Consider the following 27,999-nt stretch of genomic DNA (forward strand, 5'->3'; position numbering starts at 1 on the left):
CCTGACTCCATTTTAGACCTGAGGAAAATAAAGGTCAGAAAGGTTAGGTAACAAGTGAAAAGATATAAAGCCCTGGTCCCCTGGTTCCATATCCAGTCCTCTCTGCAGTCAGACACTGTTGTACAGTATCGCTTCCAAATACCACATTGTTAATGTTCAGAAAAGAATGTTAAGCAGTTCCAAAAGATCTTACCAAGAAAAAAATAAGCCTCTGCAGGAGCCGAAGGGACTGAGTACTTTGGCAGTTTGGAGATGGCTAATTATGGGTCTTACACAGTTGTTGGGGGTAGGGAGAGCATTCTGGGGCAGTCTGACAAGGGAAGTCACTAGACTTCTAACTTTAGCAAACAGGTTCTCTAGCTTGGAAGTAGAACTGGTAGCTCAGCATTTACTGGGCTAGAAAGCTTAGGGAGTTTCAAAGGGCACTGTAAATCAGGTGAAGACTATTTTGGTTTATAGCTTGCATTATCTGAGAAAGAGCTATCAGAAAGGTAGGTTATTGAATGATCATAGCTTTCCCACAGTAGTCAACTTAAAATATTGTGTTCCTTTTTGTGACAGAAATTCTGAAACATGAGCTGGTATGCTGGTGAGTGCCTACAATCCCAGGTACTTGGAGGGACTGAGACAGCAGGATTCCTTGGGCCCAGGAGTTTGAGTCCAGCCTGGGCAACATAGTGAGACCCCATCTCCAAAATGAAAACCAAATTCTCAAACACGCATGAAATATGAAGAAAATAAACCCCCATGACACATCATTTGGCTTCAAAAATTATCAATATTTTGCCGTTCTTATGTGCTTAACTTTTTTTTTTTTTTTTTGGAGACAGAGTCTAACTCTGTAGCCCAGGCTACAGGGCAGTGGCGTGATCATAGCCTACTGCAGCCTCCAACTCCTGGGCTCAAGCAGTCCTTCCACCTCAACCTCCAGCTGGGACTACAGACTCACGCAACCACACCCATCATATTTTTACATTTTTAGTAGAGATGAGGTCTCCTTATGTTGCCCAGGCTGATCTAGAACTCCTGAGCTCAAGCAATCCTCCCACTTGAGCCTCCAGGGTAGCTGGGACTACAGACTTACTCCACCATGCCCATCTGATTTTTACATTTTTAGTAGAGGTCTCCCTGTGCTGCCCAGGCTGGTCTAGAACTCCTGGGCTAAAGCAATCCTCCTGTCTCCACCTCTCAAAGTGCTAGGATTATGGGTGTGCACAGCCTAGAGTGCAGTGGCACTTTTTTTTTTTTTTTGAGATGGAGTTTTGCTCTTGTTGCCCAGGCTGGAAAGCAGTGGCATGATCTCAGTTCACTGCAACCTCTGCCTCCTGGGTCCAAGTGATTCTTCTGCCTCAGGTTCCCGAGTAGATAGGATTACAGGTGTCTACCACCGAGCCCAGATAATTTTTTGTATTTTTAGTAGAGATGGGGTTTCACCATGTTGGCCAGGCTGGTCTCAAACTCCTGACCTCAGGTGATCCACCCGCCTTGGCCTCCCAAAGTGCTAGGATTATAGGCGTGAGCCATCGTGCCCGGCCCGGTGGCACCTTCTTAACTCCCTGTAGCCTGGAACTCCTGGGCTAAAGCCATCCACCTGTCTCAGCCTCCCAAGTAGTTGGGACTACAAGGGCATGCCACCACACCTGGGCTAATTTTTAAATTTTTTGGTAGAGACAGGGTCTCACTATGTTGGCCAGCCTGTGCTTGACTTTTAAATATGTGTTTGTATAAGGCTTTCTTTAAAAGCTATTAATGATACTATTTTAGCAAATATACTTGGAAAATTATCAAGGAACAATAAAATGATCTTGTTCTAAGCACCATGAACTTGCAGTCTTTATTTTTTTTCATTCAGGGTGGAAATGAGCAGCTGCTGACCTTGGTAAGGTAGCCACAGAAGTAACTGAAGACTTAGGAGTGGGAGTCCAAAAGCTTGGAACAAGATTTTGTTCATTCATTCCTACAGCCATTCAACCAGCATATTCTGGCCACTTCTCACGCACACTGGCCATCCACCAGGGAGATAGACTATGCTTAGCCACAGGCTTAATGTAAATCATGTTTAATTCTTTCTTGGCTCTAAGACCCTGGACAAGTTCTGCCTTTCAGCTTCACCTTCCTCATCTATAAAATAAGAATAACCTTGAATGCGGCACTGATAGAATTAAAAGTGAGATAATTGGTCGGGTGTGGTGGTACATGTCTGTAATCCTAGCACTTTGGGAGGCCACGGTAGGAGGATCACCTGAGCCTAGGAGTTTGAGACCAGCCTGGCAACAAAGTGAGAAATTATCAACGAACAATAAAATGATCTTGTTACAAAGAAAACCAAATTCTCAAACATGCATGAAATATGAAGAAAATAAACTCCCATGACACATCATTTGGCTTCAGAAATTATCAGTATTTGAACTTAGAGCCTTTGATTTTGATTTTTGCATCTCTACAAAAATTACAAAATATTAGCCGGGCGTGGCGGCGGGTGCCTGTAGTCCTAGCTACTTAGGCTGAGTTGGGAGGATTGTTTGAGCCCTGGGAGGTCCAGGGTGCAATGAGCCATAATTGAGTCACCGTGTGTGAGACTGCCCCACCCCCCCCCACACACAAGTGAGACTACGCACTCAGAAATGCACATAAACATAATTGGTCTTCTGGAACACATGTGTCGTTTGCCACTGTTATCTGTTAGGCTTTAGGGCTTGATGATAGAAATCATAAGGCAGTCTCTCTTTCCTCTTATATTCCTTTCCCAATCTAAGATGGCAGCAAAAAGCTCAGAGGTCCACCGTACCATGCAACATGTGAGATGCCGAAAGCCCGCCCCATCGACGACAGCATTCATCCATCTTCCAAATTCATCTGGGTCCTACTCTCGAGTTACCCGGCTTTCTTGAGGTCTTGCAGCTCTACAAGGATAATCTGTGCGAAACTTTGCTGTCGTCCGAGGTCAAATGTTTGGCTCACAGGTTGGAGAGCCTCCCATGGCACCCGCGTTTGGTCCTGAGAAGGGCAAGGCGCCCAGGGGGCGGGCTGGTGGAGCACGAGGCAGCTGTCTCCCAGTCTCCCCAAACCCGTACCCGAAGGGGCGTTTCTGCGTCGCAGGGGCGGGCACAGCCGACGCCTCCCTGCTCCACCTTCTGGGTCGGCGCCAAAATTCGGATAGTGAATTTCGGGAAGTTTCACTCGGGTGCGAGCACGTGGGCACCTCAGGACCCGGGCTCCGCGCCGCGCGCTCGGCTACCCTCTCTATTCAGCGGCGCGGGCTGCCCTCGCCTCACCCCTGGGCGTAGCTCTGGGCTCCCTTTGGCTTCGCCGGCTTCGCCTCCTCTCGCCGCGTCTCCTCCCGCCGCGTCACCCGTCGGCCCCGGCCGAGCTCGCACACGGTGCGCGGCTCCCGGGCTCCAGGCGGCGGCGCGTAGCGGGCGCCCCTGAGGCGGCCCTGGTAGCTGCGGGCCTGAGAGGCGGGGACTGGGCGTGCCGCCGGCGCCCGGCTCCCGGAAACGGCTGCTTCACAGGCTCCTGCCGAGCGGACCGGCGCGGCGGCCGGAGCTCCAGCATCTCTGCTCACGGTCCAGGAGGGGAGCCCGCGGCCACCGCCGCCTGATCAGTGCGATCCCGGCCCGCGCCCCCCACGCCCGGCAAGATGCTGCCAGTGTACCAGGAGGTGAAGCCCAACCCGCTGCAGGGCGCGAACCTCTGCTCGCGCGTGTTCTTCTGGTGAGTGTCCCCGCCCGAAACAGGTCACCCTGCAGCCGTCCGCCCCGCGGACGCGCTCTCCCGGGGCCGCGCTCGATGCTGCCCCAGCCTTCTGCGGCTGGGAACGAGGGGAGCGCTTTCCTGTGCCACGCGGTCCACACCGGGGCTTTCTGCTGCAGTGGCGCCGCCCCACGCCGGCCGCGTGGTCCCCTCCTGCGCCCCTGTGCGGGGGGCAGGGGGACGCGTGGACCCGGCGCTGGTGGCGCGGGGCCAGCGGCTTTGCTGCTGGAGGCCCTGCGGGCCCTTAGGGCTCCGGGGAGGAGGAGCGGGAGGTGGGGAGGCGGGGAACCCAGGCTGCCGAAAGGGGGAGTCTCTTGCCCAGCGGGAGAAGCGACTGCACCCATTACACGCCCACCCTTCGCTGGCTGCCACCTCCTGCTCCGAGACTCACAGTCTCCTGAACTCAAACGCACCTTTTCCTTTCTTTTTAAGTAAGCAGCTTACGAACAGCTTCCTTCATCTAATCTCCGCCAAAGCCTAATTAGTGTCCTGGACCTATGCCATCTCCCAATAGTGTCCCCACCCCTTCCGATATTCCTTACGAGACAGCTGGATCCAACTCCACGTCCCGTTGTGTCTCTCTGTGTCCCGATGTCTCTGTATCGTTTGTCTCAGTGACCAGGACTCTCCTGTCTCTCTGTGTGAATCTCACTGTGTGTCCATGTGGGTCGTGGTACCTAGTTATGGCAAGTTTCATGTGGGTAAAAAACACTATTTTATTTATGAATGAGGACACTGTTCTTGAACAAGATTTTCCAAGTTTTGCTTTTAATTGGGACATACACCGCCACGACTGGAGTCTGTCTTTGACCAACTTCTGCCCCTGTTTCCAGTATTTTCACTTCCACCTAGGAGGACTGCGCCGGGGTAGTTCCCTGGAATCGCTAACCTTCAGAGAGGTGATCCATGGTCTTGATGCAGGTGGTTCCTACCAGGAGTTCTACCATCATAAAACCACCCCAGGGCTCCTGAGCTGGGAGGGCCCACAGCCCTACCCATTCTCTGCAAGGAAACAAGTGGAGAAAGACTCAGGTGATAGTTGTACCTAAAACTTCCATCTTGGCCTGGCGCAGTGGCTCACGCCTGTATCCCAGCACTTTGGGAGGCAGAGGCGGGTGGATCACGAGGTCAGGAGTTAGAGACCAGCCTGGCCAACATGGTGAAACCCTGTCTCTACTAAAAATACAAAAATTAGCTGGGTATGGTGGAGCACGCCTGTAATCCCAGCTACTAGGGAGGCTGAGGCAGGAGAATTGCTTGAACTCAGGAGGTGGAGGTTGCAGTGAGCTGAAACTGCGCCACTGCACTCCAGCCTGGGTGACAGAGTGAGACTGTCTTGAGGGGCAGAAATTCCATCTGCTAACTACATAAGCCTGAACCTTTGAAGGGCTTCAGTCTCACTTGGTTGATTATTAGATCTTCTGTTTCTTGACTTCTGCTGCCTCATCTTTCCCACATGTTGATATTGCCTTTTATTATGGGACAGCCTGGGGTGGGGGTCTCCAATCTTTTGGGTTCCCTGGGCCACACTGGAAGAATTGTCTTGGGCCATACATAAAATACACTAACACTAATGATATCCTAACACTAATGATAGCTGATGAGCTAAAAAAGAAATTGCAAACAAATCTCATGATGTTTTTAGAAAGCTTATGAATTTGTGTTGGGCCACATGCAGCCCATGGGCCTCAGATTGGACAAGCTTGGCCTAGGGGATTCCAAGAGGATGGATCGCTTACTCTTGTTTCGATTGTGATACACTCAGTGGGTGTAGGACCCTCTGGGTTGTTTGGCGGCCTTTCTCTTGAGAGAGGCGAGAGGCGCGTGGAGGAGGAAGGAATATGGGTGTGGTTTCTGTAAATAATAACTTGAAGTAGACAAATGGTCTCCTCAACTTCAGGCAGGGCAAGGAACCTTTTTTTTTTTTTTTTTTTGAGACAGGATCTTGCTTTGTGCAAGCTGTGACCCAGGCTGGAGTGCAGTGACACATTCGCAGCTTGCTGCAGCCTCCAACTCCTGGGCCAAAGCAATCTTCCTGCCTCAGCTTCCCGAGTAGCTGGGGCTCCAGGTGTGTGTCACCATGCCTGGATAATTTAAAAAAAAGTTTTTTGTAGAGATGGGGCTCTCTAATTTGTTGCTCAGGCTGGTCTTGAACTCCTGGGCTCAAGTGTTTCTCCCGCTTCGGCCACCCAAAGTGCCAGGATTACAGATGTGAGCTCTGCCTCCTTACATTTTCTCCCCCTACATTTTCAAAATTTAGGTGGTGGGGAAATAGGAAGTGATGCTTTCCCATTGATGACTGGAGTAGGTGTTCATTTCCGGTTTCCCTGATGGAGGGGAAGGAGCTAGTACCTCTATTTTACTCTGACGACACTTAAGCTGAGAGTGGTTGAGTAATTTGCCTGGACTCACATAGCAATCAAGTGTCAGAGCAGGCTCCAAAGCTGGGCAGACTGGCTCCCCAGCCTCTTTGGAGCTGCTGTACTGAGCTGTTTCCAGTTCAGGTGCTTGTCGGAAATGCGTGGAGAAGGCACCCCCTGTTCTGGCAGGCTAGAGTTTCTCAAGGGAAGTTCTTAAAGTGCCTGCAGTTGGAGATGATGCATGTGTAACAACTTTTACTGTGCTTTAGGGCAGCTGTTCTCAAAGCATGGTACTCAGAGCGGCAACATCAGCATCACTTGGGAGATTGTAAGAGATGCAGATTCTCCAGCATCCGCTCCAGACTGATTCAGTAAAACGGGAAACACTGGGTGTGTGGGTGGTGGTGAGGTTTCACGTGCTCCAGGTGATCTTGATTTGAGGAGCTTACTGCTTCTAGCTACTCCTCTCATTGGAGTGTTATTATAGTATGCTTTTATTTTTAATTTTTAAAATTTATTTTCTTTATTTTTTTTTGAGACTGAGGCTTACTCTGTCCGTCAGCTCTGTCACCCAGGCTGGAGTGCAGTGGTGCCATCTCTGCTCACTGCATCCTCTGCCTCCTGGGTTCAAGCGATTCTCCTGCCCCAGTGTCCTGAGTAGCTGGGACTACAGGTGTGTACCCTCACACCCAGCTAATTTTTGTATTTTTAGTAGAGATGGGGTTTCACTGTTTTGGCCAGGCTGGCCTTGAATTCCTGACCTCAGGTGATCTGCCCGCCTCGGTCTCCAAAAGTGCTGGGATTACAGGCGTGAGCCACTGTGCTTGGGCCAGTTTGAGGAATTTTAAAGTCTGAGGCCTCTTAGTGAGAAAATCATCATCATCATCATCATCATCTGAGGAATGCGGAGTCCTTTTAAATGATCAGGCCCAGAGAGACATGAAAATGACACGGCAGTCACCTTATATTTCCCACCCGCTTGAGCTATTATCACTTGAAAGTGCTTCATGTTGCCACATAGCTACAGACTAAGCTAACAGTGCCCCACGGACACTGTAATCCACAGCTCAGGAGTTTGAGCTCCAGCGATCTGCCTGCCTGGGCCTCCCAAATTGCTGGGATTACAGGCATGAACCACCGCACTGGGCCTGTAGTAAATTCTTGAGTTATATTTTGTGCCTTAGCCTCCTGCTTTTAGGTTAGTATTTGTGTTCCCTTCCCACTGCCAGTGGAAAGCTGAAATGAGGAAGTGGCTGCCTGGAGACAGGGCCCACCTTGTAGGGAAAAACTGCTTTTTCATTTTCTTGCTGGGTGTTTGCTTTTCTTCTCAAATATCATCTGCTTTCTGAACTTGTGAACTGGTAGCTGCCTACCTAAATGGTGCCAATAACTAGCTTACTGACTTTTATACAAAGTATGTTCCTGGGATTTTGGTGTATTCATAGCATAATTTGGACTTGGAGTCTAAAAGGAGTCATGCATTATGACTGTTGGCAATTGTGGATTTTTAAAGATAGTATTTTCTCCTATTTCTTTTCCTTCCTTTTTTTTTTTTTTTTGAGACAGAGTTTCAGCTCTGTCACCAGGATGGCAGTGCTGTGATCTCTGCTCACTGCAACGTCTGCCTCCCGGGTTCAAGCCATTCTCCTGCCTCAGCCTCCTGAGTAGCTGGGATTACAGGTGCATGCCACCATGCTCAGCTAATTTTTGTATTTTTGTAAGAGAGGGTTTCACCATGTTGGCCAGACTGGTCTTGAACTCCTGACCTCAGGTGATCCGCCCACCTTGGCCTCCCAAAGTGCTGGGATTACACACATGAGCTACTGCACCCGGCCACTTTCTGTAGGAAATTTGAAACTATAGAAAAAGAAGTAAGGAATAGAATGTTTCATTTCTGTTGGCCACATATATCTGCTGATATTTTGGTTGCTTCTGTCTTCCTCACAAACCTTTTCTTTCTTTTGCTCAGGCTGGAGTTAAGTGGTGTGATGATGGCTCATTGCAGCCTTGGCCTCTGAGGCTCAAGTGATCCTCTCACCTCAGACTCCTGAGTAGCTACAGGTGTGTGTCATGGCTCCGGGCCAATTTTTGTATTTTTTTTTTTCATAGAGACAGGGCTTTGCCATGTTGCCCGGGCTGGTCTTGAACTCCTGGGCTCAAGTGATCTGCCTGCCTCAGCCTCCCAAAGTGCTGAGATTATAGGCATGAACCACTGTGCTCAGCCTTAATTTAAATTTTTATGGCATTAAATAATCTTGAAAACATGATATTTAATGGTTGTAATTTATGTAGTTTTTCACTATTGAACACAGTGCATTTCTAATAACAATGTAATGGATATCCATGCTTTTAGTATATCCTTCCTTTTTGTTTCTCAGAAGTAGAATGACTGGTAAAGGCCTGTTTTCCAACAGAATCGGACCAGTTTGCCCTCTTAGTAGTAGTTTGTGTCCTTATTTCATTGTTAACTTTGAGTACTGAACTAATTAATTAATTAATTTTGAGATGGAGTCTCGCTCTGTTACCCAGGCTGGAGTGCAGTGGGGGGTGATCAAGGCTCATTGCAACCTCCACCTGTTGAGTTCAAGCGGTTCTCCTGCCTCAGCCTCCTGAGTAGCTGAGATTACAGGTGTGCACCACCACGCCCAGCTAATTTTTGTATTGTTAGTGGAGACAGGGTTTTGCCATGTTAGCCAGGCTGGTCTTGAACTCCTGACCTCAGGTGATTTACCGGCCTTGGTCTCCCAACGTGCTGGGATTAGAGGCATGAGCCATGGCGCCTGGCGCGAATACTGAATTTGAAAAAGTTTCCAAGCTGATAGGTTATAAATAGTATCAATCAGTTTCAGTTTGAATTTATTTGATTGATAATTATAATTGAACTTTTACAAGGTCTGTTGACCCTTTGTTTATTGGTATATCTTTGAATTATCCATTACGTTTTTTGCATTTTTTCTATGAGGCATTTATGGTTTTGAAATCACTTGTAGTGTTTACAATAGTTTTCTAGATTTTCACTTCTCAGTTTTTTTCAGAAGTTTTAAATTTATATATCATTAATTGATCTTTTCTTTTTGGTTGTTGCTGTTGCTTCAGCTCTTTTTTAAAAATAGAGATGAGGGCTCACTATATTACCCAGGTGGGTCTCAAACTCCTGGGCTTAAGCCATCCTTCCGCCTAGGCCTCCTAAAGTGTTGAGATGGTAATTTCTTTGGGTAGATTGAGGGACTGAAGTGGGAGGATCACCTATTTTTTCCTAGTTTAGGTGGGATTGCAGGTGCGAGCCATCTTCTCATTTACCTGTTCGACTCTGTTGACCAGGCCTGGAGTGCAGTGGCGTGAACATGGCTTAACTGCAGTCTCAACTTCCCAGGCTCAAGTGATCCTTCCAGCTCAGTCTCCCAAGGAGCTGAGCTACAGGTGCATGCCACCATGCCTAGCTAATTTTTAAATTGTTTGTAGAGATGGGTCTCACTATATTGCCCATGCTGGACTCCAACTCCTGGGCTCAAACAATTCACCTGCCTTGGCCTCCAAAGTGCTCGGATTAGAGGTGTGAGCCACTGTGCCTGGACTTCTTCAACTCTAAATATACCTTTTTTTAACCCTGGGATCACCTCGATCTCCATATCCTTTTTTTTAAAATTTGGAGACAAGGTCTGGCTGCACTGCCTGGGCTGGAGTTCACAGACATTATTTCAGCTCACTGCAACCTCCTCCTCCCAGGCTCAAGCCATCCTCCTACCTCAGTCTCCTGAGTAGCTGGGACTACAGGTGTGCACCACTCCGCCTAGCTAATTTTTGTATTTTTTTTTTTTTTTTATAGAGCTGGGGTTTCACCATGTTGCCCAGGCTGGTCTCAAACTTGTAAGCTCAAGTGATCTGCCTGCCTCGGCCTCCCAAAGTGTTGGGATTATAGGCATGAGCCACCATGCTGCACCTCTGTATCCATTTTCTTTTTTTTCTGAGATGGAGTCTCACTCTGTTGCCTAGGCTGGAGTGCAATGGCATGATCTCAGCTCACTGCAACATCTACCTCCAGGATTCAAGTGATTCTCCTGCCTCAGCCTCCCAAGTAGCTGGGATTACAAGTGCCCACCACCATACCCGGCTAATTTTTGTGTTTTTAGTAGAGAGGGTTTCATCATGTTGGCCAGGGTGGTTTCGAACTCCTGACCTCAGGTGATCCACCCACCTCAGCCTCCAAAAGTGCTGGAATTACAGGTGTGAGCCACCATGCCTGGCCTTCCATTTTCTTTTAGTCATTGTTTCATTTCTAACAATAAAGGCAGCTAGAATTTCTTTTGGTATTTGATATGAGGTAGTCCCCATTTTTTCCCCAAACAGCTCATTTTCCCCATTACCATTTATTGAATAATTCCTCCTTTTCCCGTTAGTGGAAATAAGTGGCACAGCCTTTTAACCATGTCAAGCTTGGCACAAGATGGGCCAATCCCTGAGAATCTCCTAGGAATCTTCCTGCTGCCCCCTGGTGCCCGGCAGGCACTTTGCATTCCTCTGCCCACACCTGATACAGAGATCTGGGGTCAGCAGCAGGGTGGCGGCTAACAACGAAGGACTTTTCCCCAAATATGGGCATTGAGAGGGATCGCCAGATGCATCTGGCCCACAGAGAGTGGTTAAATCCTTGCTCTCCTGTTGCTGGCCGTGTCTCAGTGGGTGAAGTATCATCTAGCAAAGCCTGTGCTGCTGTGGAAATGGCCACCAGTGACCAGACAGACTCTCTGGAGACCTGCCCTAGAAAGCTGATGACATGACTGTAGAAGCAAATGCAAGTGGCTGAGGGCAGGGGATGGCTTAGAGAGGATGGGTGCGTGAGGCCCTCAGTCAATGTGTAAAATGTTTAATTTTATATTTCATTTTTCTATGATAAAAAAATTATTTTTCTTTTAGAGATGAGGTCTCACTATGTTGCCCAGGCTGGTCTCAAAATCCTGAGCTCAAGCAGTCCTCCTGCCTAGGTTTTCCGAAGTGCTGGGATTATAGCCATGAACCACTGTTCCTGGCCATTTAATTTTGTGGGGTGTGTGTGTGTGTGTGTTTTGAGACAAGGGCTTGCTCTGTTGCCCAGGTGGGAGTGCAGTGGTGCAATTATGGCTCAATGCAGCCTCAAATTCCTAGGCTTAAGTCGTCCTTCAGCTCAGCCTCCCAAGTAGCTGAGCTATAGGTGCATGCCATAACACCTAGCTCAGGTGTTTTTTTTTTTTGATGGAGTCTCACTCTGTCACCCAGGCTGGAGTGCAGTGGTATGATCTCGGCTCACTGCGACCTCTGCCTCTTGGGTTCAAGTGATTCTCCTGCCTCAGCCTCCCAAGTAGCTGGGACTACAGCTGTCCGCCACCATGCCCGACTAATTTTTTTTGTATGTTTTTAGTAGAGACGGGGTTTCACTATGTTGGCCAGGCTGGTCTTGAACTCCTGACCTTGTAGTCCGCCCTCTTTGGCCTCCCAAAGTGCTGGGATTACAAGCCTGAGCCACCGTGCCTGGACATCTAGCTAATTTTTTTGCGGGGGTGGGAGGGATGGAGTCTTGCTCTGTTGCCAGGCTGGAGTGCAGTGGCGTGATCTTGGCTCACTACAACCTCTGCCTCCCAGGTTCAAGCGATTCTCCTGTGTCAGCCTTCTGAGTAGCTGGAACTACAGGCACACGCCACCATGTCTGGCTAATTTTTGTATTTTTAGTAGAGACAGGGTTTCATCATGTTGGCCAGAATGGTCTTGATATCCTGACTTCGTGATCTGCCTTCCTCGGCCTCCTGAAGTGCTGGGATTACAGGGGTGAGCCACCGTGCCTGGCTGCTAATTTTTATTAATAGATTTTTGGTAGAGACTGGGTCTCACTGTGTTGCCCAGGTTGGTCTTAAACTCTTGGCTTCAAGTGATTCTGCCGCCTCGGCCTCCCAAAGTGCTGATATTGCAGGTATGAGTCTCACCAAATTATAAATTTCTGCGTCCACAGAATCACAGTCTCTTGGGGTTGAGGTGGCATCCTGAAATCTGCAGTTTTTTAAAGCATATTTCCTGGGTGATTCAGATGCTGAGATTTCGGAGCCACGTTTCTCAGGTCTTTCTCACTCCTTGGCGTCCAATTCTACTTGATCAGTGTCTGGGAGGCCAAGGTTACTGACTTGACCCTCTGCGGTTTAGATTATTCATTTAGCAAACATTTGAGTGCCTTCTTTTTATTTTACTTTTTGTTTTTAATTTTTTTATTTCTGAGATGGAGTTTCACTCTTTTTGTCTTAAGCTGGGGTGCAGTGGTGCAATTTCAGCTGACTGCAACCTCCGCCTCCCGAGTTCTAGTGATTCTCCTGCCTCAGCCTCCCAAATAGCTGGGACTACAGGTGTGTGCCACCACGCTCGGCTAATTTTTTGTACTTTTAGGAGAGATGGGGTTTCAACATGTCCAGGCTGGTCTTGAACTCCTGACCAGGTGATCCACCCACCTGGGCCTCCCAAAGTGCTGGGATTACAGGCACGAGCCACCGCGCCCAGCCTGGACTATGTTTTCTACCCCAACCTTGTGGTCAGAGGTGACCATGAAACTGAGACCTGGCCAACAGGAAGTGGTTGCAAAAGGTGTCTCGCTTCCATGCCTGGAACACAAAAACCAGCCCCACGCAATGCCTTTCCAGCTGAATAAAGAGGTCTCCTGGAGAGGAGGAATACTGAGAGGAGGCCGAGCCACAAGATGGTGAAAGTCCAGCTAGGAGTGAGTGTATGGTGTTGTTCCCCACCCTAGATTGCCCAAAGGGGACTACAGCATGAGAATAGGCATGGTCTTGGTTTCTTTTTTTTTTTTTTGATACGGAGTCTATCTCTGTCTTACAGGCTAGAGTGCAGTGGCGCGATCTCGGCTCACTGCAACCTCTGCCTTCCGGGTTCAAGCGATTCTCTTGCCTTAGCCTCCTCCCAAGTATCTGGGATTACGAGAGCTCGAAACCATGCCCGGATATATATACGTGTATATATACACGTATGTATATATTCGTGTGTGTGTGTGTATATATATATATTTATATTTTGTATTTGTAGTAGAGAAGGGGTTTTGCTGTATTGGCCAGGCTGGTCTCCAACTCCTGACTTCATGTGATCCACCCGCCTCGGCTGGTGATTTTTAATTAAGCCACTGAGAATTGGGGCTTGTTTTCTTCAACAGCTAGCATTATTTGCATGATACAGTGGCTGCCTCCCTCATTGTGTGAGCTCTTTGAGAACAGGAATGGTACTTTATTGTAATGGATTTGAACCTGGCAAGAAAGAAGGCACTCTGCCTTCTTTCGTGGTGGTGGGCAGTGGTGGTGGTGCGTGCCCGTAATCCCAGCTACTTGGGAGACTGAGCAGGAGAATCGCTTTAACCCAGGAGGTGGAGGCTACAGCGAGCTGAGATCGCACCACTGCACTCCATCCTGGGCTACAAAATGAGACTCTGTCTCAAAAAAAAAAAAAAAAAAAGCAAAACATAGTCCAGGCTGGGCATGAGCTTGTGCCTGTAATCCCAGCACTTTGGGAGGCCGAGGCAGGTGGATCACAAGGTCAGGAGTTCAAGACCAGCCTGGCCAACATAGTGAAACCCCATCTCTACTAAAAATACAAAAATTAGCTGGACACAATGGCATGCACCTGTAGTCCCAGCTACTTGAGAGGCTGAGGCAGGAGAATCACTTGAACCCGAGAGGCAGAGGTTGCAGTGAGCCGAGATCGTGCCATTGCACTCCAGCCTGGATGACAGAGTGAGACTCTGTCTCAAAAAAACATAGTCTGTGTGTCCAGCAGTCCCTGCTGCAGGAGTTCATCCTGACCCAGTGTTGGGTATGCTGGAGTAGAAGTATGGAAAAGCTGTGTCAGGGTGGAATTTTGCTTTTGTTTTTGTTTTTTGAGGTGGAGTCTCACTCTGTCGCACAGGCTGGACGGCTCACTGCAACCTCTGCCTCCTGGGCTCAAGCGATTCTCCTGTCTCAGCCTCCCGAGTAGCTGGGATTATAGGTGTGCACCCCTAGGCCTGGCTAATTTTTTTTTTTGGTAGAGATGGGTGGGGTTTTGCCATGATGGCTAAGGTGGGGCTTTTTGGGGAGGGGTTGACCCTCCTGTTGGAGCTTGGATGGAGAAGGTGGGGAGTCATCCCTGGCAGGGGATGAGATGTCCAGGTCACAGAACTACAAATGGACAAAGTGTTGCCTGAGACGTGTGGTGAATGACCACCCCTCAGTCGCAATGCCGTCCCTGTGAGCCGGTAGCATTTGGTACACCCAAGGACGCCCTCCCCTCTTTATCCCAGCACATTCAGGCTTTGCTTCTCCCACTTCCAGCCCCGTACTCATGAGCACTTACAGCTCTTCTGTGGCCTGTGACTTAGCTCCTTGTTCCGTTTCTGGGTGCCATGACCACTTCCGTGTTGGTCTGTTTCTGGCCTAGTCCCTGTCTGCAATTTTCTCCACACTAGCTCCTATCTTCCTCTTTTCCTTAGTGTCATAGAATTAGTGGGTTGAAAGGAAGAGATCTTCTAACCCACACTCAATACAGGAATCCCTTCCAGATATTGGGCAATGGGGAAATACATTATGTGACTCGCATGACTTTAGATTAGAATGCCAGAATTATGTTGTATTGAGCCACAGTTTTCTTTCCATGCAATTTCTACTCATGTTTACCTACTTTTAAGAAAAAAATTAGGGCCGGGCACGGTGGCTCAAGCCTGTAATCCTAGCACTTTGGGAGGCCGAGACGGGCGGATCACGAGGTCAGGAGATCGAGACCATCCTGACTAACACGATGAAACCCCGTCTCTACTAAAAAATACAAAAAACTAGCCGGGCGAGGTGGCGGGTGCCTGTAGTCCTAGCTACTCTGGAGGCGGAGGCAGGAGAATGGCATAAACCTGGGAGGCGGAGCTTGCAGTGAGCTGAGATCTGGCCACTTCAGTACTCCAGCCCGGGCGACAGAGCGAGACTCCGTCTCAAAAAAAAAAAAAAGAAAAAAATTACAGAATTTAATGAAGCAAAGAATGATCTGTGAATCAAGCAGCTCCTAGAACCAAAATAGGTTCACAGCCACTCTCCTTCTTTGTTTTTTGTCAACACGCAGAGCAAGTTGGCTACCTCCCTTCATATGCTCACCTCATAGTATTCAAAGACAGCTTTCATGGCCACATTAAATCTTTGTTTCTTTGTTTGAGACAGGGTGTCACTCTTTCACCCAGGCTGGATTGCAGTGGTGTGATCTCAGTTCACTGCAGTCTTCGCCTCCTGGGCTCAAGCCATTCTTCCACCTCAGCCTCCCGAGTCGCTGGGACCACAGGGGTGTGCCACCACGCCCAGCTAATTTTTTGTAGAGACAGAGTTTCGCCATGTTGCCCTGGCTGGTATTGAACTCCTGGGCTCAAGTGATCCTCCCGCCCTAGCCTCCCAAAGTGCTGGGATTACAGGCATGCACCATGGTGCCTGGACAGGAGTTTATTTTTGACCCTGTTGAGTTTGAGATGCCTGCTACACATTCACATGAAGATGTTGAATAGGCACTCAATTGGTCATGAGTTTGGGGCTCATGGAGTTTATCTTCTTATTATTATTTCTTTAGATGGAGTTTTGCTGTGTTGCCCAGGCTGGCGGGTGGTGGTGTGATCTTGGCTCACTGCAACCTCCACCTTCCGGGTTCAAGCAATTCTCGTGCTTCAGCCTCCCGAGTAGCTGGGATTACAGGCGCGTGCCACCACACCCAGCTAATACTTGTATTTTAGTAGAGACGGAGTTTCATCATATTGGCCAGTCTGGTCAGGAAGTTTATCTTAATTTGGACCTCATCAGTGATACATGAAGTTGAACTGTATTGGACACATGGCCGATTGGCCTCACAGTCTGCTGGGCTTATCCACGTGTGTAACTGCTCTTCTATTCCTATGCAGATTTGTTTTGTGGATGCCAAAGTTTAGCAGCTCATTGTTGCTGTTGAAAGTTCTTGGAACACTTTTGTATTCTGAATGCTAGAAAGGATGGGTCCTAGGAATGTCCTCTAGGTTGTGGCAGATCCACTAATCAACACTGTAGTTGCTAGATTAACTTGGCCACAAGTGTCAAGAGAGGTCGTGTCATATGGAAAGTCTGCTTTATGGAAGTCAAGAAGTATTGGAGTATTGGATCACCTGGGCATTTTCTTCTTCTTCTTCTTCTTTTTGTTTTTGAGACGGATCTTGCCTTGCCAGCTAGCCTTGGAGTGCAGTGGTGCAATCAGCTTATTGGAGCCTTGACCTCCCAGGCTCAAGTGATCCTACTGCCTCAGCCCCGCAAGTAGCTGGGACTAAGGTGCGGGCCACCATAGCTGGCTAATTTTTCTAATACAGGTGGGGTTTTGCCATATTGCCCATGCTAGTCTCAAACTCTTGAGCTCAAGTGATCCACCTGCCTTGGCCTCGCAAAGTGCTGGGATGACAGGTGTGAACCGTCATGCCCAGCCTGGGCAGTCATTCAGAAACTCCGCCAAGAAAAGGGTTAAAGTCATTTGGCATGATTTCCTCTTTTTTTTTTTTTTTGAGACTGAGTCTTGCTCTGTCACCCAGGCCGAAGTGCAGTGGTGCAACCTCAGCTCACTACAATCTCTGCCGCCCGGGGTTCAAGCAGTTCTTCTGCTTCAGCCTCCCGAGTAGCTGGGATTATAGGTGCATGCAACCACATCCGGCTAATTTTTATATCTGTATTTTCTACTCTTATTTATTTTTTTGAGATGGAGTTTTGATCTTTTTGCCCAGGCTGGAGTGCAATGTCATGATCTTGGCTCACTGCAACCTCCGCCTGCCGGGTTCAAGTGATTCTCCTGCCTCGGCCTCCCCAGTAGCTGGGATTATAGGCATGTGGCACTACGCCTAGCTAATTTTTGTATTTTTAGTAGAGATGGTGTTTCACCATGTTGGCCATGCTAGTCTCGAACTCCTGACCTCAGGTGATCCACCCTGCCTCGGCCTCTTGAAGTGCTGGGATTACAGGTGTGAGACAGCACATCTGGCCATGATTCCTCTTAACACAGGCTGGTTCTTGGTGCTGCTTTTCATGAATATACTCTTGAACTGCTCCCTTCAAATGATTATTGATGTGCATTATTTCGGTTAACCTTACTAGCTCTATTTTTTCTAAATTCTTTTTAGATTACATAGCAGTTTCTTAGTCCTCACCATGATTGGATCACCTGGACAGCCATAAAAATATGGATGTCTGTTCCCGTTATAGGCCAATTGGAATAATAATTTCTGGGGGTGGGATCCGCATGTCTATATATATATATATATATATAATTTTTTTTAATTAAAAAAAATTTTTTTTTTTTGAGACTGAGTCTTGCTCTGTCACCCAGGCCGAAGTGCAGTGGTGCAACCTCAGCTCACTACAATCTCTGCCGCCCGGGGTTCAAGCAGTTCTTCTGCTTCAGCCTCCCGAGTAGCTGGGATTATAGGTGCATGCAACCACATCCGGCTAATTTTTATATCTGTATTTTCTACTCTTATTTATTTTTTTGAGATGGAGTTTTGATCTTTTTGCCCAGGCTGGAGTGCAATGTCATGATCTTGGCTCACTGCAACCTCCGCCTCCCGGGTTCAAGTGATTCTCCTGCCTCGGCCTCCCCAGTAGCTGGGATTATAGGCATGTGGCACTACGCCTAGCTAATTTTTGTATTTTTAGTAGAGATGGTGTTTCACCATGTTGGCCATGCTAGTCTCGAACTCCTGACCTCAGGTGATCCACCCTGCCTCGGCCTCTTGAAGTGCTGGGATTACAGGTGTGAGACAGCACATCTGGCCATGATTCCTCTTAACACAGGCTGGTTCTTGGTGCTGCTTTTCATGAATATACTCTTGAACTGCTCCCTTCAAATGATTATTGATGTGCATTATTTCGGTTAACCTTACTAGCTCTATTTTTTCTAAATTCTTTTTAGATTACATAGCAGTTTCTTAGTCCTCACCATGATTGGATCACCTGGACAGCCATAAAAATATGGATGTCTGTTCCCGTTATAGGCCAATTGGAATAATAATTTCTGGGGGTGGGATCCGCATGTCTATATATATATATATATAATTTTTTTTAATTAAAAAAAATTTTTTTTTTTTGGAGACAGAGTTTCACTCTTGTTGCTCAGGCTGGAGTAGAATGATGTGATCTTGGCTCACCGCAACCTCTGCCTCCCAGGTTCAAGCAGTTCTGCCTCAGACTCCTGAGTAGCTGGGATTATAGGCATGCACTACCACGCCTGGCTAATTTTGTATTTTTAGAAAAGACGGGATTTCTCCATGTTGGTCAGGCTGGTCTGGAACTCCTGACCTCAGGTGATCCGTCTGCCTTGGCCTCCCACAGTGTTGGGATTACAGGCGTGAGCCACCGTGCCCTGCACGTCAGTATTTTAAAAAGGTTCTCTATGTCTCTGATGGGCACTGAAACCCAAGAACTACTGATCAACTGCTCGCCAAAGTCAGAAATATTTCTGTGCATATTTCCATTTTTCTGGCCAAAGGTTCACGGCCCCTTTTTCGAGTTCCTCTCAAAGAACTTGGCTGATCTCAAAGCATGAGAACCATTACCACAATAGGACTTATTCCCGTCTGTGGGTGCTCAGCCAGCGGCTGAGGGAGAAGGGTGCTCGCTCTGTGCCAGGGATGTTGTTACGGATTCCGGGTCCTTCGATTTTTATAGTAACCCCTTGTTGAGGGTGGCTCTGCTCTTGTGTTACATACAGGTGAAGGAAACTGAAGCTGGAGAGGCCAGGTAGCATAATGAGGGTCACCCAGGCAGGACATGATGGAGCTGGGAATTGAGTTAAATCTGACAAATTCCAACGCGTGAGCTCCAGCCTCTGCGTCACTATGTTTATTTTCTCACCCTGGGTCAGAGATTAATTGAGCTCATGAGATTAACTGACTGGAAATCTCATACTTGTGAATTCAGAGCTCGTGAGCATAACTTGCCTTCTAGTCACTTGCTTTTATTTGCTGATCTTTATTGGTGCATTTTATTGGTCAGGATATGATTGAGATTATGTGATAAACCCAATTGACCGCTTCTTTTAACTTCTGCTATTGAAGTAATCCCTCAGATTACTGTCTTGAGAGAGGGAGAGTGCAGACAGTCCAACAGGATGTACTCTTCCTCTCTGAAGACAGTAGAAAGGTGTCCATCCTGTTTTAAATAGTAGCAGGGAGCTTCATCAATGGCTTAACATGGTAGGCTGGGCCTGGAGAGCTCTCAATGTAACAGAGCCCAAATGTGGCATTTACATGAATTCTAAGTTGATTAAGCGACACAATTTGTTCAACTATAAAACATAATAGGTTCTTAATAGATTTTACCTATTATTGTATATGTAGGTTCCTAGTACATATTAGGCTGTAGATAAACGGGATGATGAGGGTTCTTGGTACTAAATTTATTCCCCCCCACATTTTTTTTTGAGACAGAGTCTTGCTCTTGAGCAGCCTCCGCCTCCTGGATTCAAGCAGTTCTCCTGCTTCAGCCTCCCGAGTCGCTGGGATTACAGGCTTGTGCCACAACACCTGGCTAACTGTTGTATTTTTAGTAGAGACAGGGTTTCGCTCTGTTGGCCAGTTTGGTCTTGAACTCCTGACCTCAGGTGATCTGCCCACCTCAGCCTCCCAAAGTGCTGGGAATACAGGCATGAGCCACTGCATCCAGCCTACATTTACCCTTTTATCACGCCTTTTTTTATTGTCTTAAGTCTTTAAGTCTTATTGAAGTCTTGACTCATTTGCGAGTTTTTTACTAAATTGTTAGCTCTTTTAAGGCAGAAACCAGTATCTACAATGTCTTAATCTCTCAGTGTCTGGTTGAATATCTTGTACTTAATATACTTAATTAATGCTTATAAGCCATTACTTTAGTCTTAATCTCAATTCTTGAATTCAGAGTTGCTGACACCTGTGTCTTAGGAACAAGTGGGAAGCTAGTTATTGTGACAGCCTCAGACCTGAGCCAGAAGACCCACGATCTTGTACACGTTAGCTGTGTGTGACCTTAGGCAAGACATATGACCACTCTGGGCTTTGGTATCCTATTCTACGATTTAGAAAAATTAAACTTACTCACGGCATGCTTTAAGAACTATATTTTTAAAATACATTATAAAATATTTATTTATTTATTATTTTTGTGAGGCAGAGTCTTACCCTGTTGCTCAGGCTGGAGTGCAGTGGTGCAATTTCGGCTCACTGCAACCTCTGCCTCCCAGATTAAAGCGATTCTTGTGCCTCAGCCTCCCGAGTAGCTGGGACTACAGGTACAAGCCAGCACGCCTGGCTAATTTTTTGTAGTTTTAGTAGAGACGGGGTTTCACTGTGTTAGCCAGGATGGTCTTGATCTCCTAACCTCGTGATCTGCCAGCCTCGGCCTCCCAAAGTGCTGAGATTACAGTTGTGAGCCACCTCGTCTGGCCTATTTATTTATTTATGAGGTCTTGCTGTGTTGCCCAGGCTAGACTGTAGTGGCTATTCACAGGCACACTACATCCTCAAATTTGTGGCCTCAAGAGGTCCTCCTGCCTGATCCTCCGAAGTTTCTGGGACTGGCTCCAAGAGTTGTATTTTAAGGATAAAGTTTTTTTTTTGAGACGAAGTCTCGCCCTGCTGCCCAGGCTGGAGTGCAGCGGCGTGATCTTGGCTCACTACAACTTCCACCTTCTGGGTTCAAACGATTCTCCTGTCTCAGCCTCCTGAGTAGCTGGGATTACAGGTACCTGCCACCAGGCCCAGGTAATTTTTGTATTTTTAGTAGAGACGGGGTTTCACCATGTTGGCTAGGCTGGTCTCAAACTCCTGACCTCGTGATCCGTCCACCTCAGCCTCCCAGAGTGCTGGGATTACAGGCATGAGCCACCACGCCTGGCCAGTTCTCTTTTTTTGGAGACTGAGTTTTGCTGTGTTGCCCGGACTGGAGTACAGTGGCATGATCTTGGCTCACTGCCACCTTCCGGGTTCAAGTGATTCTCGTGCCTCAGCCTCCCAGGTAGCTGAGACTATAGGCGTATGCTACCATACCAGGCTAATTTTTTGTATTTTATTAGAGACGAAGTTTCACCATGTTGTCCAGGCTGGTTCCAAACTCCTGAGCTCAGCCAATCCGCCCAGCTTGGCCTCCCAAAATGCTAGGGTTACAGGCGTGAGCCACCGTGCCCCGCCAATAAAACAATAAAGTTCTATACACTTATTTTTCTTTTCTTCTTTTTTTTTGAGACAGAGTTTCACTCTTGTTGCCCAGGCTAGAGTGCAGTGGCATGGACTCAGCTCACTGCAACCTCTGCCTCTGGGTTCTAGCAATTCTCCTGCCTCAGTCTCCTGAGTAGCTGGGATTAGAGGCGTGTGCCACCACACCTGGCTAATTTTTGTATTTTTAGTAGAGATGGGGTTTCACCATGTTGGCCAGGCTGGTCTCGAATTCCTGACCTCAGGTGATCCACCTGCCTCAGGCTCCCAAAGTGCTGGGATTACAGGCGTGAGCCTCCGTGCCCGGCCTTATACACTTATTTTTCTCCCTCACCTCCAATCAAGCAGGGAAAGTTAATATGGAAATAGATCAGTGTATAATGTCCCATCTCTGGTGAATGGAGAAGTCACCTCTTTGTAAGTCCCCCCAGAAATGAAGATCTATTTAAAAAAAAAAAAAAAAAAGGCCACAAAAGGAAATTTAATTCGTACTCAGAAGTGGGCCTCTATCTATGGAAGTACTTGGAAAATTATAAGGTGTGTTATTACATCTCTAAGAAGTTTTCCTGGGCTGGGCACTGTGGCTCATGCCTATAATCTCAGCACTTTGGGAGGCCGAGGCAGGCGGATCACCTGAGGTCAGGAGTTCGAGACCAGCCTGGCCAACGTAGGTGGAACCCTGACTTCACTAAAAATACAAAAATTAGCTGAGTGTGGTGGTGGGCGCCTGTAATCCCAGCTTCTGGGGAGGTCAAGAAGGAGAATTGCTTGAACCTGGGAGACGGAGGTTGCAGTAAGCTGAGATTGTGCCACTGCACTCCAGCCTGCATGACAGAGTGAGACTGCATCTCAAAAAAAAAAAAAAAAAAGTTTTTCTGGAAAGCAGTTTCACAGCAGAGCAACAAGACTGAAATTGCTCCAGTCAGCCTTTGCTGACGGACTTCCCTCTTTCTGTTAATAGCATCACCGCACCCAGTAACTAAGGCTTGCGTCCTCAGTTATCTGCATGTAGGGAAGAGTCTGGTCAGTGATAAAAGGTAGTTGATTCGTTGCCACATCTTGACTGGAGGCACGCAATGATTCCAGATTCCAACCCAGTTAGTCAATACACTGCAGGTTTCATCTTTACAAGGCATAGCTCTGCTGCTTTCTGTTCCAGAGCCTTTGGTGGCATCTTCTTTGGCATTTGATACTCTCCTTTTCCTGGTCTTAACTTAGCTTTCCTACATTCTCAGATATCCATTGTTCCTGGACAGTCAATATATGATGGCTTTCCCCTGATCACACCTCATATTTGCTGTCTTGTTCCCTTAGCTCATGCTATGTACCCTGGCTAGTGTACCTACCTCTCAGCTCGACTGTTAAAATTCTCCCTGAAAACTCATCCATTAACCAACTTCTAGTCCATTATTCAGAGGATATGGAACTGCTAGCTAGCTAGCTAGCTATTTATTATTTATTTATTTATTTATTTATTTGAGATGGAGTTCCACTCTGTCGCCCAGGCTGGAGTGCAGTGATGTGATCTCAGCTCACTGCAGCCTCCGCCTCCTGGGTTCAAGTGATTCTCCTGCCTCAGCCTCCCCAGTAGCTGGGATTACAGGCACCCACCACCATGCCCAGCTGATTTTTGTATTTTTAGTAGAGATGGGGTTTCACCATGTTGGTCAGGTTGGTCTTGAACTCCTGTCCTCAAGTGATCCTCCCGCCTCACCCTCCCAACGTGCTGGGATTAGAGGTGTAAGCCACCACGTCTGGCCCCATTTATTTATTTATTTATTTATTGAAGAGCTGGAGTCTCACTCCGTTGCCCAGGCTGGAGTACAGTGGTGTGGATCTCAGTTCATTGCAGCCTCTACCTCCTGGGCTCAAGTGATTCTCTAATCACAGCCTTTTGGGTAGCTGGGATTGCAGGCATGTGCCACCATGTCTGGCTAACTTTTTATTTTTTGTAGAGACGATGAGATCTCACTATGTTGTCCAGGGTGGTCTCAAACTCCTGGACTCAAATGATTCTCCTTCCTTAGCCTCTCATTCTGCTAGCAATACAGACATGAGCCACCATGCCTGGCCTAGAACTACTATATATTTAGACATTATAATTATGTAGTGCTTCCTGTAGGCAGGGGGGCTATTCTAAGTACCTTACCAATAAATATTATTAAATACTAATAAGAAACCTATGGGGTGGGTACTGTTATTTCCCATGGTCACACAGCCTTTCAGTGGCAGAGCCTAGGTTCAAACCAGGTAGGTAACTTAGCACAGAGTCCCTGCTCTCAGCTGCAGTGTCATGTACCTCTTGATTATAGGTGCTGAGAACAGCGACCCCAGTCCCTGCCCTAAGGGGCTTATGTTCCAGTGGGAGTCAAACCATATACATTTTTGAGTCTCTGCTGTTTGCCACGCACAGGGGACAGGGGTGTCTGCCCAAAAGGCCATGTCATCTGTGTAGCTGCTAGACACTGTCAGTTCCATGTGGGCAGTGTCCTTGCCTGTTTGTGTCCCAAGTACCTGACCTAGTCCTGGCACAAAGTGGCTCAGTTGGCTGGGCAAGGTGCCTCATGCCTGTCATCCCAGCACTTTGGCAGGCTGAGGCAGGTGGATGGATAGCTTGAGCCTAGGAGTTTGTGAACAACCTGTGCAACATGGCGAAACCCTGTTTCTACAAAAAATACAAAAATTAGCCAGTCATGGTGGTGCACACCTGTAGTGTACCAGCTACTCAGGAGGGCTGAGGTGGGAAGATCACCTGAGCCCAGGAGGTTGTGGCTGCAGTGACACATGATCACACCCCTGCAGTCTAGCCTGGACAACACAGTGAGACCCTGTCTCAAAAAAACCCCAAAACAATGACCAAAAACTCAAACCAAACCAAAACAAAACAAAAAGAAAAAAAACCCCAAAATGGCTCAGTTACTATTTTTGAATGAGCACACAGGACCAACTTTGATGTAATTCCAATAACTGTGATTACTCCTTCCACTTTCTCTTTGTTGAAGGGGACGCTAATTACAGTGATGAAAGAAATTCTTAATTTATCTCTTCCTTTCCCCGTAGGTCTAGAACATTTCCATCACTGCAGAAAATTCTGTTGCGGCCAAGTGCTATGGCTCACGCCTCTAATCCCAGCACTTTTGGAGGCTGAGTTGGAAGGATCACTTGCGGTCAGGAGTTTAGGACCAGCCTGGGCAATATGATGAAACTCCTTCTCTACTAAAAATATAAAAATTAGCCGGGCATGGTGGCATGCACCTGTAATCCCAGCTACATGGGAGGCCGAGGCATGAGAATCACTTGAACCCAGGAGGCAGAGGCTACAGTGAGCCTAGAGTATGCGACTGTACTCCAGCCTGGGTGACAGAAGGAGACTCTGTCTCGAACAAAAAAAAAAAAAAATTCTGTTGCACAGTATTGCTCTGGTTTAGAGGATTAGATCCCTAAACAGTGAAAATCTTTTAAAACACTTGCTCAAAACCAGATGTACCAGTTAGCCTTCCCTCCCAGATTAGCAGGAGCCTGGGCCGAGGGGTGAGGAGCAGGAGCCAGGAGCGTGATAGTGGGTGGCTAGACCCAGGTGAAAGGGACCTGAGATAGAACCTCAGGGATGATGGCATCATCATCAAGAGCAAATACCTGTACAGCCCTTACTGTGTGCTTTATGCATATTTGATCCTCCCAACAACCCTATTGAGGTTGGTACTTTATTATCCCTAGTTTAAACATGAAGAAATTGAGTTACATAGAGCTTAAGACATTTGCCCAAAGTGACACAGCTAACAAGTAGCAAAGCCAGGATTGGAATCCAGGCAGTCTGGATTCAGAATTGCCACTCTTTTTTTTTAAGATGTAGTTTGGCTCTTATTGGCCGGGTTGGAATGTAATGGCACGATCTTGGCTCACCGCAACTCTGCCTCCCAGGTTCAAGCAATTCTCCTGCCTCAGCTTCCCCAGTAGCTGGGATTACAGGCATGCGCCACCATGCTCGGCTGATTTTTTTGTATTTTTAGTGGAGACGCGGTTTCTCCGTGTTGGTCAGGCTGGTCTTGAACTCCTGACCTCAGGTGATTCACCTGCCTCGGCCTCCCAAAGTGCTGGGATTACAGGCGTGAGCCACTGCGCCTGGTGCCACTCTTCTTTTTTTGAGATGGAGTTTTTCTCTTGTTGCCCAGGCTGGAGTGCAATGACGTGATCTCGGCTCACGGCAACTTCCGCCTCCTGGGTTCAAGCGATTCTCCTGCCTCAGCCTTCCTAGTAGCTGGGATTACAGGCATGCACCACCACACCCGTAGAGATGGGGTTTCTCCATGTTGGGCAGGCTGGTCTCAAACTCCTGACCTCAGGTGATCTACCCGCCTCGGGATCCCAAAGTGCTGGGATTACAGGCGTGAGCCACTGTGCCCGGCCCCCTCTCTTAATCTCTGCATTCTGCTGCCACTCAGCATGAGATACTCATCAGAAAAAAGATCCTTCTGGCTGCAATATAAAGTTAGAGGAGGGCAGGAGTGGAGGGAATGAGTTAGGAGCTAGCTGCAGTCCTAGCTGCTTGGGAGGCTGAGATGGGAGCACTGCTTGAGCCTAGGAGTTCAAGGCTGCAGTGAGGTATCATTGTGCCACTGCGCTCCAGCCTGGGAGACAGCAAGCCTGGGAGACAGCAAGACCCTGTCTCAAAAAAAAAAAGAAAAACCACACAAAAAAGTTCAAGGTAGTTCTGGGATTAGCAGCATCAGCAGCAGCCTGTGTTTTAATCAGTCCTCCAAGTGATTCTGATGCATGCTGATGTTTGAGACCCATTGCCATAGGACCAGTTTTTAAACTTTTTTTTTTTTTTTTTGTGATGGAGTCTCGCTGTGTCACCCAGGCAGGAGTGCAGTGGCGCTATCTTGGCTCACTGCAACCTCTGCCTCCTGGGTTCAAGCGATTCTCCTTCCCCAGCCTCCCAAGTAGCTGGGACTAGGTGTGCGCCACCATGCCAGGCTAATTTTTTGTATTTTTAGTAGAGACAGGGTTTCACTGTGTTGGCCAGGATGGTCTTGATTCCTGACCTTGTGATCTACCCACCTCAGACTCCCAAAGTGCTGGGATTACAGGCTTGAGCCACTGGGCCTGGTCAGTTTTTAAACATTTTTATCATGTTCTACAAGTTTTACATATGTAATGACCACAAGATATGTTCTCTTTCTCTCACACACGTACATATTTAACATACTTTAGGCTGCACACGGTGGCTCCGCCTGTAATCCCAGCATTTTGGGAGGTCAAGGTGGGCAGATCACAAGGTCAGGAGTTCGAGAGCAGCCGACCAACATGGTGAAACCCTGTCTCTACTAAAAATACAAAAATTAGCCAGGCATGGTGGCATGCACCTGTAATCCCAGCTACTCAGGAGGCTGAGGCAGGAGAATTGTTTGAACCTGGGAGGCAGAGGTTGCAGTGAGTCGAGATTGTGCCAGTGCACTCCAGCCTGGGCGACAGAGCAAGACTCTGTCTCAAAAAAAAAAAAAAAAAGGAAAGCATACTTTAATAAAAGTTTCAAGAAACAGTGTTCTGACTTAGGAAATATGTGGCACACTGATATTTTCGATTCTGGTTCATTAAACAAAGTGCTTTGAGACCTGTTTAGAACCCCTGCTCTTGAGCAAATCAACAAGGTTGCTGTGCTGCAACGGTGCACTTCCAAAGCCACCGTCAGTGAGTCTTTCCTGTCTTTGAAGAAGCCTTTCACTTCCAGAGCTTGGCCCAGGGAGTCCTTATTTCTCTAAATCTGGACCTGCTCCTTTATCACCCATGTTATGGGCTGAATTGTGTCCCCCTGAGGTTCACATGTTGGAATCCTGACCTCAAGTACTTCATTCCGAATGTGATTGGATTTGAAGATAAGGATTTTTTTTTTTTTTTTTTTTAAAGATGGAGTCTCTCTGTTGCCCAGGCTGGAGTGCAGTGGTGCGATTTCAGCCCACTGCAACCTCCACCCCTCCCAGGTTCAAGCGATTCTCCTGCCTCAGCCTGCTGAGCAGCTGGGACTACCGATGCGTGCTACCACATCCGGGTAATTTTTGTATTTTTAGTAGAGATGGGATTTTGCCATGTTGGCCAGGGTAGTCTCGAACTCCTGACCTCAGGTGATCTGCCCTCCTTGGTCTCCCAAAGTGCTGGGATTACAGGTGTGAGCCATAGTGCCTGGCCTGATTGTGATTTTTTTGTTTTTTATAGCAGCCTGAGCAGACTATATTACAGCCCACAAGCCTCACAAAGTTATTGACTGGAGTTAGTGCCACTGGTTGTCATTTTCCAGAGCTGCTTTGTAGGGCAGTAATTTGTCCTCTATTAGACTGAGCTTGCCAAGGAGTTTGATACTCGACTCCATCTGCTTATTATAGAACCACTCCTTTTCCTCATGTTTTTTGGGTTGAGTTCAGGTAAGATCCCTGTAATTCTTCAGATGTGGAACCAATCTTCGTAAACCCTTCAGAATACTTTGCTTCCTTCTGAATTACTACAGACAAGCAGTCTGGGAGGTCCAAGTTTGTGTAATTATTGTTCTTAACATTCTGTCACTCATTATTGTTGGTGTTCGTTTCTCAGTGCCAGATGGGGTGTGTCCTTGGCACAAGCGTGTCTGGTATAAGCTGTTTTGTTCTTTCAGGCAGAATCACTCAGACTCATGCT

General features: G+C 47.6%; 1 protein-coding gene across 1 annotated transcript in view; it reads left to right on the plus strand.

The window, feature by feature from the left end:
- Positions 1 to 1,877: 1,877 nt before the first annotated feature.
- ABCC4 (ATP binding cassette subfamily C member 4) overlaps positions 1,878 to 27,999 on the plus strand; it is a 301,134-nt gene continuing 275,012 nt past the window's right edge. Inside the window, exon 1 of the mRNA XM_033177424.1 lies at positions 1,878 to 3,714. Within this exon, the coding sequence (XP_033033315.1) occupies positions 3,641 to 3,714 (74 nt within the window). The 5' untranslated portion in view covers positions 1,878 to 3,640. The remainder of the gene's footprint in view (positions 3,715 to 27,999) is intronic.

This window comes from Trachypithecus francoisi, unplaced genomic scaffold (assembly GCF_009764315.1).
Source record: "Trachypithecus francoisi isolate TF-2019V2 unplaced genomic scaffold, Tfra_2.0 Lachesis_group18, whole genome shotgun sequence".
In the NCBI taxonomy this organism is placed as follows: Eukaryota; Metazoa; Chordata; class Mammalia; order Primates; family Cercopithecidae; genus Trachypithecus; species Trachypithecus francoisi.